The 12,704-nt window shown below is 37.1% G+C and overlaps 1 protein-coding gene across 1 annotated transcript; it reads right to left on the reverse strand.

The window, feature by feature from the left end:
• Positions 1-493: 493 nt before the first annotated feature.
• LOC130331763 (cytochrome P450 1A1-like) lies at positions 494-6,423 on the reverse strand (the record flags this gene model as incomplete). Its single annotated transcript, XM_056553717.1, is given in 5 exon segments — positions 494-617; positions 1,031-1,120; positions 2,185-2,311; positions 2,525-3,366; positions 6,366-6,423. Coding segments are annotated over 4 exon segments (1,178 nt in total), but the record flags the coding sequence as incomplete, so codon positions are not given.
• Between the last annotated feature and the right edge of the window lie 6,281 nt (positions 6,424-12,704).

The raw sequence follows: 12,704 nt of genomic DNA on the forward strand, positions 1-12,704 counted from the left end.
TCCAGGAGGAGCTGAAACGTTGTAATGCTGACATGAGATATTAAATCACTTTTTTGTTGGAGTGCTGCGCCTGTATCTGGTTCATATATATATATTATGATAAATATTTTAGATTCCAAGTATCTATATAGACTTTGAGCTCCAACATTTTGTTCCTATTTTGCATTTCTTTTACACCATGGGTATAGGTGTTGGGTTGGATTATCCAGTGCCATTAAAAGATAATTGAGCCATTCTGCTTTTTTCTTTAACAATAATTTTTAAGTGAATTAGTAGTGGCTATGTTTTATAAATCAAATAAATTGGATGAGATTAAAACCAGTGCAGAGGAAAAGTTGACCAGTTGCCCATAGCAACCAATCAGATCACTTCTTTCATTTTTAAAAAGGTCTCTGAAAAATGGAAGAAGCAATTGGTGAACTTCTCCTCTGCACCGGTTTTACTAAATCTCCCCCATTGTTTTAAAATAAATGTACATTGATATAGCACTTACCAGTGGGGAATTGTGAAGGGAAGGAAAGATGAATGGCGGAACATCTCTAAGATGAAAGCTTCTGTGTAAGGCAGCTGAGCTCTGTCTGAAAACTTTGGCCTTCTTTCTCTACCAATGACCTGATCTGTAACACAGTAACAATATCTTAGTATCTTAGATACTGGCTAGCTTTGGCTCATAAAAAAAAAAAAAAATATATATATATATATATATATATATATATATATATATATATATATATATATATATATATATATATATATATATATATATATATATTTTTTTTTTTTTTTTTTTTTTTTTTTACACCAGTCTGTGGCTGTTTTTCCACTTAGCAGTGGAAACACATCCGAAGTGTTTGGCAACAAAGCAGTGAATTCTAACCTGACAAATAGTTGTTAAGTGCCTAATCTGATCTATGCATTTTACAAATGTGCGTTCATATTTTTTTTACTGCAGGTACTAATTTAATATTCATAATAATAGCTTTTCTCTGATTAAAAAACACAAGATATTCAAAGAAGAAGAACAACTCACCAAGCTCTTTCTGGATTTTTTCTTGTATTTCTGGGTTGGCCACAAGGTAAATGAGACACCATGACAAAGCAGTTGTAATGGTATCAAACCCTATAAAAACATTAAATTGTCTTAGTTGTTTTTTTCTTAGATTCTTTATGTAAAATACCTCTTAGGATTATTGTCACTAAACCGTATTGCGATAAAAAAAAATGTGCGATACCTATTGTTTACGTTACGTTTTTTTTATGTTAAACATATATGTTTAAGAATTTTTGTAGATTTTTTTATTTTTCATTTCAGTTACTATAAAAGAATCCTGAAATCTTGCAGTTTTTATTCTGGCCACTAGGACTAATAAAAAGCTGAAACTTAAAAAACCTTGAAAAGATCATTGTCCAACAGTGTCTTCCTTATAATAAGGCATGATTACTTGCAAATACATTTTAAGTATTCTGCAGGGCAAGTGGGGATAACTTACTTAGCGTAATGTACTTTAATTCACTATACATACCATCGCAATAAAAAAAGTCATTGTATATATGGTAAATTGGCACTGTCATTAAAAGTAATTTTTGCTATTGCACTCCTTATGGTAAATAAAAATATTTATGTACTTTGTTTATTAAAATGAAGTTTTCTATGTTTTATTTATGTTTAAAAAAGCTGCCACTAAGCGTCTCCCTACTTGTCCAGAGCACATTCCCCCCCCCCCCCCCCCAATCTCTTGCAGACTTTGGACTCCTGCTGGCCTGGCAGAAGTCCAAAATCAGGAAACGCAGTCTGGCGTGCTAAAGGGGAGGGGTGCAGCCTTAGCCAATCATAGCTCATCTCAAACTGAACTGCTCTGGGCTGTGTGTAGCAGTGTGAGGGAGGAAGATCTCCCCTGTATGGCTTCAGATGATGTCACGCCTGCTGGGTAACACCCCTTCCCAGTCTGTGAATCTGACTGAGTCTGAGCAGAAAATACAGAGCAATATCAAGGCAGAAAATTAAAAAATAAAAGGCAGGGGGTGGTTTATCATGATGGGGGTAGTGAACTGGGAGGATTATAAAATTGAACAAGATCATGAGAGGTACTCTTTAAGTATCAGTGAAATAACCCACTGTGAGATGAGGCAGATAACAATTAATGATTTCATGGTAAATATGACAAACTATGATGTTATACTCACCAGCTCCAAAAAGGTCATTTACAATATTCACAATTTTCTGTTCTGTTAACTGGACATTCAAATTTTCATCTAATTTCCTTTCTTGAGAATGCTGAATAAGGGAGTCAGTAATATCCCGAATTGAGTTCTAAAATAAAAATAAAAAAAATTTATAAAAAAAAAAAGCTGAAGTTTAGGCTGTGTAGAATGCACATTCTGTCTAGTTTAAAAGATCCACTTGTTAAATTGTAATCTATGCTATTTTGGCAAACACATCTAGGAGAGCTTGTGAAACTACATTTTGAGTACTAATTAAAATGCTACTTTACACTAAAAACTGGCACTTAATGCAGATACTTACATTATCCAAGGTTCTGTAGTGTTCCTTAACATTTTTCTGTGTGAACCCTGTAAACTTCTTATTGATTTCAATAAAGTTCTTCATGGTGCGACTTGGTAAATATTGAAGAATAGGGATGAAATCAGCTGGATTTCCTGATGCAGCAGCTGCTCCAAACTCATTCGTCAAGTTGACTATGTCTAGAAATTCTTGGTCTTCGTGGCTGTATCGCTTTCCAAAGCACATTGCACAAATGACATTAGCCACAGAAACAACCACATATCTAAAAGGGTCAAATTCACCTTTCTCTTCAATTAGCTGTTGGAATTTCCTCAGTAGATAATCGGCTTCTTTAGATATATGGTCTTCCACTAGAGTCCTGCCTGAATATGCCAAAGAGGGAGAGATGGCAAAGGTTTTGAGAGAATTATGTGCCAGTCTACGGCGTGCATGCCATACTTCACCAGAATCTTGACTGAATGTCAGACTCTGTCCGTCACCAACCAGGCGAAATGTAAAAAGGTCTGGACGTGCATTAAACACATCACCTTTCTTCAGTAGGGCTTGTCGGAGTGTTTCCAGTCCACTTAGCACTAAAACAGGCTTTGTGCCAATCTGGATTTGAAGCACATCTCCATAGGTCTCACTCATCTTGGTTAGGCTAAGGTGTGGGTTCTTGCCTAGTGAGAGCAAGTTCCCAATCAGTGGCAACGGCATTGGTCCTGGCACTGGCTTTGTTCCTTCTGGGACATTTTTTCTGGTGTTCTTGATGAACAGGAAGATGACTGAGAACACCACAGAGGCAATAAGAACCTCTGTGGTAGATATCACACCAAAGGAGCTGACCAAATCAATCATGTTGACTAAGAAAAAACATAAGGACGAATATTAAGACAACAATAAGAAACAATATGATCATGTTTTACAGAAAACAGTAGAGTATTGTACTATTATAGTGTAAAACATAAAGACATCAGTCTATTAAATGATTACGATGATGACATAACTTTAATCTATGTAGAAGTAATTGCCTCAGGTTTGAATGAAATCAAGTTGACAATGTATTATGAAAGGTATGTGTGATAATGATAAATGTACACCATTTCACTTATGTCAAAGTCATAAAGACAAACGCTAGTGGTTTACATTCTTAGTATTGTATTCTTATTGTCTTTGTAACTTGATGAGGATTGATACATGTTACTTTAATTGCAAGAGGCTTTAAAGTTCACAGTTGGGAAGGCATGAACCATAACTTCTTCAAAGACTGGAATTAAAGTGAAATCCCATAGCGTAGTGTGAAGCCCATTACCAAGCCATCTAGCAATAATAACTCTTCTGGCCTTTGATGATGGCTATATAAAATGTCCTTTTATGTAATGACAAGTTCTTAAATGGCTGTTCACATACATAATATCCAGTAAGACATAAGATAATGTTTGTCTTGGCCAGATGGCAAAGGTTTGGAATACTAGACGTTCGACAGAACTAGTAAAGATGGATTTTTCTTCATTTTTGAGGTTTTATACATGACACAGATTGTGTTTTATTATACAGTAAAACCTCTATAAAAGACCCCCCCCCCCATGAGAAGACCATCCCCTTGACCAGATTTGTGACCAATTTTGAGCTGCACCACATATAATGTATACTGGCCGTATTCTTTTCCAAAACCAATCCCCTAAAAGAGCTTTTTTTTTTGTGCAATTTTAGCTGGTCGTCTTATGAGGTTCTGTATTCCTATCACGATTGCCCGGCAGTATGATTATTACTGCCCAGTAGGATAATTACTTTACTGAAAGAATAGTGGATGCATGGAATAGCCTTCTAGTAGAAGTGGAACATGCACATACAGTGAATAAATTTGAACATGCATGGGATAGACATAAGGCTATCCTTCATATGAGATAAGGCCAGGGACTATTCATAGTCAGAATATTGCTCAGACTAGATGGGCCAAATGACTTATCTGACAACACATTCTGCTGCTTTCCCAGCTCCCCTGCTAATGATTGACAGATTTCTTCCTATGCAGTGATAGGAAAAAAATCTGTCAATCATCGATGGGGGCAAAAGCAGTGGGGAATCTTCTCTGGACATGCACTGTCTGCTTTTGGGTGTAGGTGCTCTAAACCTGTAGTACATTTCAGTGTAAGGGTACATTCCCACACGGCGTATTTTGCTGCGTATTTTCCTACCCATTGACTTCAACAGAGAAAATAAAATACGCAGCAGCAAATACGCCGTGTGGGAATGCACCCTAAGGGACAAACTGCTGAAAAGTGTGCCTTTTCCTATGTTAGGGCAGCATAACCTAAGGGAAAAGTTCTCTTGTAACATATTGCTTCCTTGTGCACCCACTTCAATAGCTGAAGCTGCTGGCATGATTGAAATTGTATTATTGGTGAGGGCAGCCTAACCTAAGTGACAGGTTCTTTAACATATTGATTACTTGTGCACCCACTTCAATAACTAAAGCTGCTGCCATGGATGATATTGCATTATGAGCAAGGGACATGTTCCATTTAAAGAACCCGAGACTGCCTGGGTATACAGATCTATGTAATAATCTTTTCATAATGAAAACCTAAGTTAGGCTGGGTTCACATATATCAGGCGTCCGGCATGCTAGTACCGATCCCATTCAGCCTCCCAATTTTGACGCCGGATGGTTGGACATGCCGGAGGGCACCGGGCATGAGAATGCAGTTTGCTGCGTTCCCCTTTCCAGTGCTAGAAACAATGGACACTAGATCCTATACAACTGGTGTCAACTGATGCACATTGTCATCAGTCATAGCATCAGTTTCATTGAGATTTAAGTCCTATGCCGGATATCTGACATATGTGAACTCAGCCTTACAGACCAGTAAAGAGTAGTTAGGACAAAAAGTCATTCTGCTCTGCCCATGAATGACTGAAACATCACTCCCTACCATTGAATTCTATAGACTAGATACTATAGACTAGTGGTCTCCAACCTGCGGACCTCCAGATGCTGCAAAACTGCAACTCCCAGCATGCCCGGACAGCCGTTGGCTGTCCGGGCATGCTGGGAGTTGTAGTTTTGCAACATCTGGAGGTCCGCAGGTTGGAGACCACTGCTATAGACCATTCTTACATGACACATACTGGTAAACCATGTTCATGTGATTGCTTGTATACATTGATCTCCATTAATATCACTAACTGTGTATGTGAGTTATCGAGCAGAATGCTTTTTAGGCTCTTATATATTCATCAATATTACTAGAAATGATACATTCTAGCTAACAAGCTGAAGCCACTCAACCCTCCATGTAATACTGGTGTGTTCCCTCCCTGTTAGTGCAGTGATACTTTTCTGCAGGGTTAATGAGATCATAGAGGAATGACCTTCATAAAGTTTAAAACAATCTTTATCTCAATTTAAGCTGAGGTTATGTATACCAGCAAAAGTTAGCTAAATATTGAGATTACTTGCATTGTCAGGTGGGATTATGCACTTGATATATTATCGCCAGTAGATCTCTCTCATATATATATATATATATATATATATATATATATATATATATATATATATATATATATATAATATGTCAATGAAAAGATTAATTTACATTATGTACCAACAGCATGTAATTTATTTTAACACCAACTAATATCCATGGAAGTATCTGTAATACAGCCCTTTGTAACAAAAGCCAATATCATTGTCTTGAACAAGTGCTGCCTGTATATTGTACAGTTACCTCTGCCCACTGGATATAGAAATCATGCCTGTAACATACATCAGATCTACCCAAGCCATATACTATCCATGATGAATGCCTCTCAGTTTCATAGCATAGAGTAATGAATAGAAGCTTTCAGTACATACCTTGAGTATGTCCTTTGTATAAGCGGAGATGAAGTTCTTAGGAGGAGCAACTGCTTGAGTGTACCCGCAGGAGTACCATAGTGAGAGAGCTGCCTGCACTCTCTTATATACACCTCTCTGACTCCTGATTGGCCAGGACTCCACCTCATGTGACTACAGCACAGGAGAGCTGCCTGCACTCACCCAAATTCCTGGCATCTGTACAGAGGGTTGCGTGAAGAACCTGGAGCCTCCCAGGAGCCAACTAATCCCAGAACAGATCTAATAGGCAGATACTATGTGCAGGCTGCCAGCTCCCCACATCCTGCACACAGGCAGCCTACAAGCACTTATGACTTCTGAGAACAAGCTTAGGCTGATCATTGTTCTATCAGCAAGGAAATCCAGCTCCAGCTCAGGTAGATATCATTATCAGGGCACACAGCAGGCATCTACTATCTTTATTATGGATCCACCTGCTGCAGAGACTGTGTCCTTATGTATATCTATCTACAGTGAAAACTCTCCAATAGACCATCCCATACCCAGACCACATTGTCTGTTCCACAAATAGTATGCATTCTTTCAGCAGATCACCTCTTAGAAGATTACTTTTTTTTCTGCAAATTTGGGTAGTCACTGTATACATTTTACTACTGTATCGTCTGGAATATACCATCCTGTGGGGCATAAGAAAGAAAGATACAGTAAAACCTCTTTGAGATGACCCAAAATTGCACAAAAAAGAGTAATCTTCTAAGGGGTGATCTGCTGAAAGAATGCATAATATTTGTGGAACAGACAATGTGGTCTGGGTATGGGATGGTCTATTGGAGAGTTTTCACTGTAGATAGATATACAGTGATCCCTCAACTTACAATGGCCTCAACATACAATAGTTTCAACATACAATGGTCTTTTCTGGACCGTTGTAACTTGGAACCAGACGCAACATACAATGCTACGGACAGTCCAGATCTGTGAAACGCATCAATGGCCGGAAGATCTGATCAATCATTTACCGGTAAAACACCTGTATTACTGAAGCGTATGCACTGACTGGTGTCTGGTAGCGCCTCCTACAGTACAGGGAGATATTACATGTTCTGTACTCTTTACCTGTATTACTGAAGTGTATGCACCGACTGGTGTCTGGTAGCGCCCCCTACAGTACAGGAAGGTACTACATGTTCCGTACTCTTTACCTGTTCCAGGGTTAGCTGCTCCTTTGGACACCAGGTGAGGGCGACTCCATGTTACTTTTTTGGGACATTGCGTGTACTGTACAGGACCCTGAAGAAGCTCCTGTCCTCTACATAGACCAGTGTTTCCCAAGCAGGGTGCCCCCAGCTGTTGCAAAACTACAATTCCCAGCATGCCCGGACAGCCTTTGGCTGTCCGGGCATGCTGTGAGTTGTAGTTTTGCAACAGCTGGAGGCTCCCTGCTTAGGAAACACTGACATAGACAGTGATTTACAGCTCCCAGCAGATCTTTCTTACTTTTATATGTAAGGACTTGCTTTATCTGTATTAGTTATCTACTTATTTTTCTTTAACTCTCACTTTTTCCTATTTTTGGATGACATTTTGGTGCCTTTAGAACCAATTATCAGGTTTCCATAGAGTTCTGGTCTCAACATACAATGGTTTCAACATACAATGGTCGTCCCAGAACCAATTAATATTGTAACTTGAGGGACCAGTGTACATAAGGATACACAGTCTCTGCAGTAGCTTGTCTATGATATGAGCTTTGCTACACAATGTGTTATAGAAAGCTGCTGTCTATAGGTAATGATTAAAGGGATTGTACAGCAGAATTCTTTCAACAACAGAACTACACCTGTCCTCATGTGTAATTTTGCAGCTCAGTGGGGCCAAGTTGTAATACCACACATAACCTATAGACAAGTGTGGTGCTGTTTTTGCCTAATCCTGGATAACCCCTTTAATGCTGCTGCCACATTCATTGTAAGACAAAAGACTATGACCATTTTATCCACATACACAGGTTTATTAATGTACATCCTTATCAGGGGATCATAAGAATGTTGTGCTCGAATCTATTATGTTTACAGAACATTTTATAGAATGCAAATCTAGTGTACAGATATTAGGGTAATATAGTCCTCTATTGTGTAGTGGATACGCTAATGTATACATTTTAATATACATTGTTTGAAGTCCAGTCATAAGAAGGATAGGTCTGTTTTAGAACCATTCATCACAGGACTATCAGAAGGCAGTTCTCTGTGCTGATAAAAGTCCCCATGTCTTCTATTGTAGAGCACATTCCCTTGGACACCTTTAATATTATCAGCTGAAATATTAGAATGTAGTGCTGGAAACCTGGACATATGGATTTATTCAATATTAGCACATATTCTGATAGTACCTATCTAACCATACTGCACAACAGGATATAGTGCTGAACAGTAGCAGGTATGTAACATCACCAAACATATACCCTGCTGTCACCCCAATATTACCTAAATAACAGGTCTGTATCATCAGAAAGCATATACCCTGCTGTCACCCCAATATTACCTAAATAACAGGTCTGTATTATAAGAAAGCATATACCCTGCTGTCACCCCAATATTACCTAAATAACAGGTCTGTATTATAAGAAAGCATATACCCTGCTGTCACCCCAATATTACCTAAATAACAGGTCTGTATTATCAGAAAGCATATACCCTGCTGTTACCCCTATAATTCCTAAATAACAGGTCAGTATTATCAGAAAGCATATACTCTGCTGTCACCCCAATATTTCCCAAACTGCAGCTCTACAATATCAGCACACACACTTCTGTATGAAGAAGCCGACTGCACCTCTTTTGCCCCTAATGGTGGGTATAGGACAGATCATGTGGATATACACTGGTGTATTCTCTGTCAGTATGTTGTAAGACATCGGGACTTTGTCTACCTGGTTCCTGCCATAGTTGGTTTGTTACTATTCTGCTATTTCCCCAGTATTCCAGTAACATAAAACAATACATCTCCACAGTAATATGAAAACGATCTCCACATCATCCTGTAGATGCCATTTAATTTCTCATTATAAGGAACAATCGCTTTCTAATATTACCCTACAGTTATGATAAATACATTGACTATTTAATAATATCGATTAGTATTTGCTTTGTTTGAGTTATTTCCAGACTAATTCGTTTCAGAACGAAATAAGAATTTTAGGATGAATTATGCAATTTAGGTTATGAATGGGATTTACCGAATTAACACCAAAACTGTTGTTCTGCTCAACAGGCATTGTATGCTAACGAATAAGCCTATATTCATAAAGCTTCCCTTCAGAAAATGATGTCCGAATATTTATCAATACGCATCAGGGTAAACAAAACAAAAAAACAAAAACAAAAAAAGTAATTGCTCATTTTCCGGTTCATGATGGATGGATAGACAGATGGAATAAACGAATAAAAGATAGTCACGATGTTATTGTTTTGCTAGTATGAATAATTGTCAGCTTCTCGAGAATTGGGATTTATTGTACACGATATGTCTAGACCTCATAATATGCTATAGTATAACAGACTGAATTATAAACTATACTGCACTATACCAAGTTACAATACTGCACTACACAGAACAGTATATTAAACTCTGGTACTATACCATACTAAACTGTGCAATACTATACCTTACTATATTACAATGTTGAATACATAACATAGCATAGTGAACTACACTATACTACACTATACTACTAAATTCTACTACTATACAATTATAATACTACTATATATTCTATACTACTATATATACTATATATACACACATATATGTAGACATATACTAAATATACTATATATTCTACTACTATACAATTATAATACTACTATATATATACTACTATATACTATACTACTGTAAATGTTATACTACTCTACTACTAAATTCTACTACTATACAATTATAATACTACTATACATACTATATATATTCTATACTACTATATATACTATATATACACATATATATAGATATATATACTATATATATATACTATATATTATACTACTATACAATTATTATACTACTATAGATATACTATATATACTATATATATTCTATACTATATATATATATATATATATATACTATATATATATATATATATATATACTATATATTCTACTACTATACAATTATAATTCTACTATATACTATATATACTACTATATACTATACTACTGTAAATTTTATACTACTATACTACTAAATTCTACTACTATACAATTATGTATTACTACTATACATAGTACTATACTGTACATTATGCAACACTATATCAAACTATATTTGTCTCATTATACCATATTTTACTGCTATACCGAATTACACTGAACAATGCACTGTAACAGAACTGTACCTATATATACTACAATGGCATACTTTATTTCTATATACTGTATAGTACTATACTATCCTATGTAATACATGATCCTATTACTATACTATTCTATATAACTACTAATTGTACTAGTATATTAGTATATGTATACTGTATATGTATAGTATACTGTATACTGTACAGATAAACCTATAATACTAGTGGATGCAGATCAATCAATAGAGAGGCATCTTTCCCCATCATTCCTGCCTTTACTACTGAGGTGAAATATTGGGAATTATATGAGCACCCAGCTTGTGTGCTGCAGTATATGTGTTCCAGGTATTGGTGCTACCTGCCTTATAAACAGTGTTATGAGATTTTTATTATTAATATGCTGTAGGTGGTAGTAGTAGGTACATTGGACAATAGGTGGGCAGTGGTAATTGTATTGCATTGTCTCAGCCATCAGCACCCTGGTTAACGTTTACCCTGCACTGACGGGTTAAAGATTGGCCAATGTGCGTGACAACTCCAGGATACATGGCTGAGAGTGTAGCTGTGCCAAGACCAGCTCTGATAAGGGTTTCATTCCTAGAACTGGTGCTTTTGGGCAAGAGGGGTTAGCCTAAGGTGAAAGGGGTAGCATAATTCATAGACCTGGGCACTCACTGCCTGTGAACAATCAGGTTACCCTACTCAGTGGCACCGCATCACACATTGCCTGGCACGATTTATCTGAGTGGCACGATGTTTGTGTATGTGTGGCACTGCTAGTCTCTCTCCAAAGTATCAGTATAGCTATAAACTTTATTGAAAAAAAGGGGATTGTCCAGCGCCAACTCTGTAAAAAAGAACTTCTTTATTCGGTTGCCATAGGAAACATCACATGGACTCAAGTAATGTGACGCGTTTCGGCCCGCAGGGCCGAAACGCGTCACATTACTTGAGTCCATGTGATGTTTCCTATGGCAACCGAATAAAGAAGTTCTTTTCCACGAGTTGGCGCTGGACATTCACCTCTTTTCTATATCACGTGGATGAGTCCAAGTCCAGTCCGGGCGCCTGTACTGGGGTGAGCTGGATTACACTGTTTTTCCTATAAACTTTATTGATTTTCAAATTCTGTTTTGACAATATATAAGTAATATTATTTTACCCCCCCCCCCTCTGAATTTTTTTTAAAATAAAAATACACTAATCAATAGTTAACGTGAAAGTAGCATATATATATATATATATATATATATATATATATATATATAAAAACTATCTATGTTTTCTAAACTGAACATTCCCCAATAACTACCTATATTTATTCTTCAAAGCCACATGCCAAATATTCTACAGGGAAAAGGTGTACAGAATAGTAGTCTTATTATGAATACAAATACTTGTTAGTAGTTGTCATCATTAGGTAGTGTATATTATCAGGAAATATTGATTTAGTTATTAATACTCAATGAGCAACAGGTGTTAATGATTAATTATTCTCCTTGTATTGGACCCTCTATGGACTCTTCGGACTTGTTGTAGTCGAGTATTTTGTTACTAACAGGTAACATATCTTTCATTTTAACTTGTATAAGTGTCTGTGTTTTAGAGAAGCCCCTGTGCCTGCAGCTGTGTCTCTGCATTGCATTAGTTGGGGGATGGGAGAGGGCTCCCTCCAGGTGCTGGCAGGGAGAGAGGGGAGAGGTCACAGTGTTTGGGGCATTGCGTGACAAGGGGACTGGGAGATGGTTTAACTCTCAGGACAAAACTTGCCAAACTTTCCTGGGTCAGTCACGCAATGGGCGGACTTAAAGAGACAACTTTTTGCAGGGCGAGCTCCACCTTATTTGTTAAGGTAGTATGGAATCTAGTGCTGTTGCCGGCTCTGATCAGTACTTTTTACTGTGATACTGTGATGATTCTAATCCATTCAAAGGGATTGAGATAGTAAATGTACAGAGAGCTATAAATAAAGTCCAATATTTACAAGGCAGTTCATGATA

This window comes from Hyla sarda, unplaced genomic scaffold, assembly GCF_029499605.1.
Source record: "Hyla sarda isolate aHylSar1 unplaced genomic scaffold, aHylSar1.hap1 scaffold_3561, whole genome shotgun sequence".
NCBI classification, from domain to species: Eukaryota; Metazoa; Chordata; class Amphibia; order Anura; family Hylidae; genus Hyla; species Hyla sarda.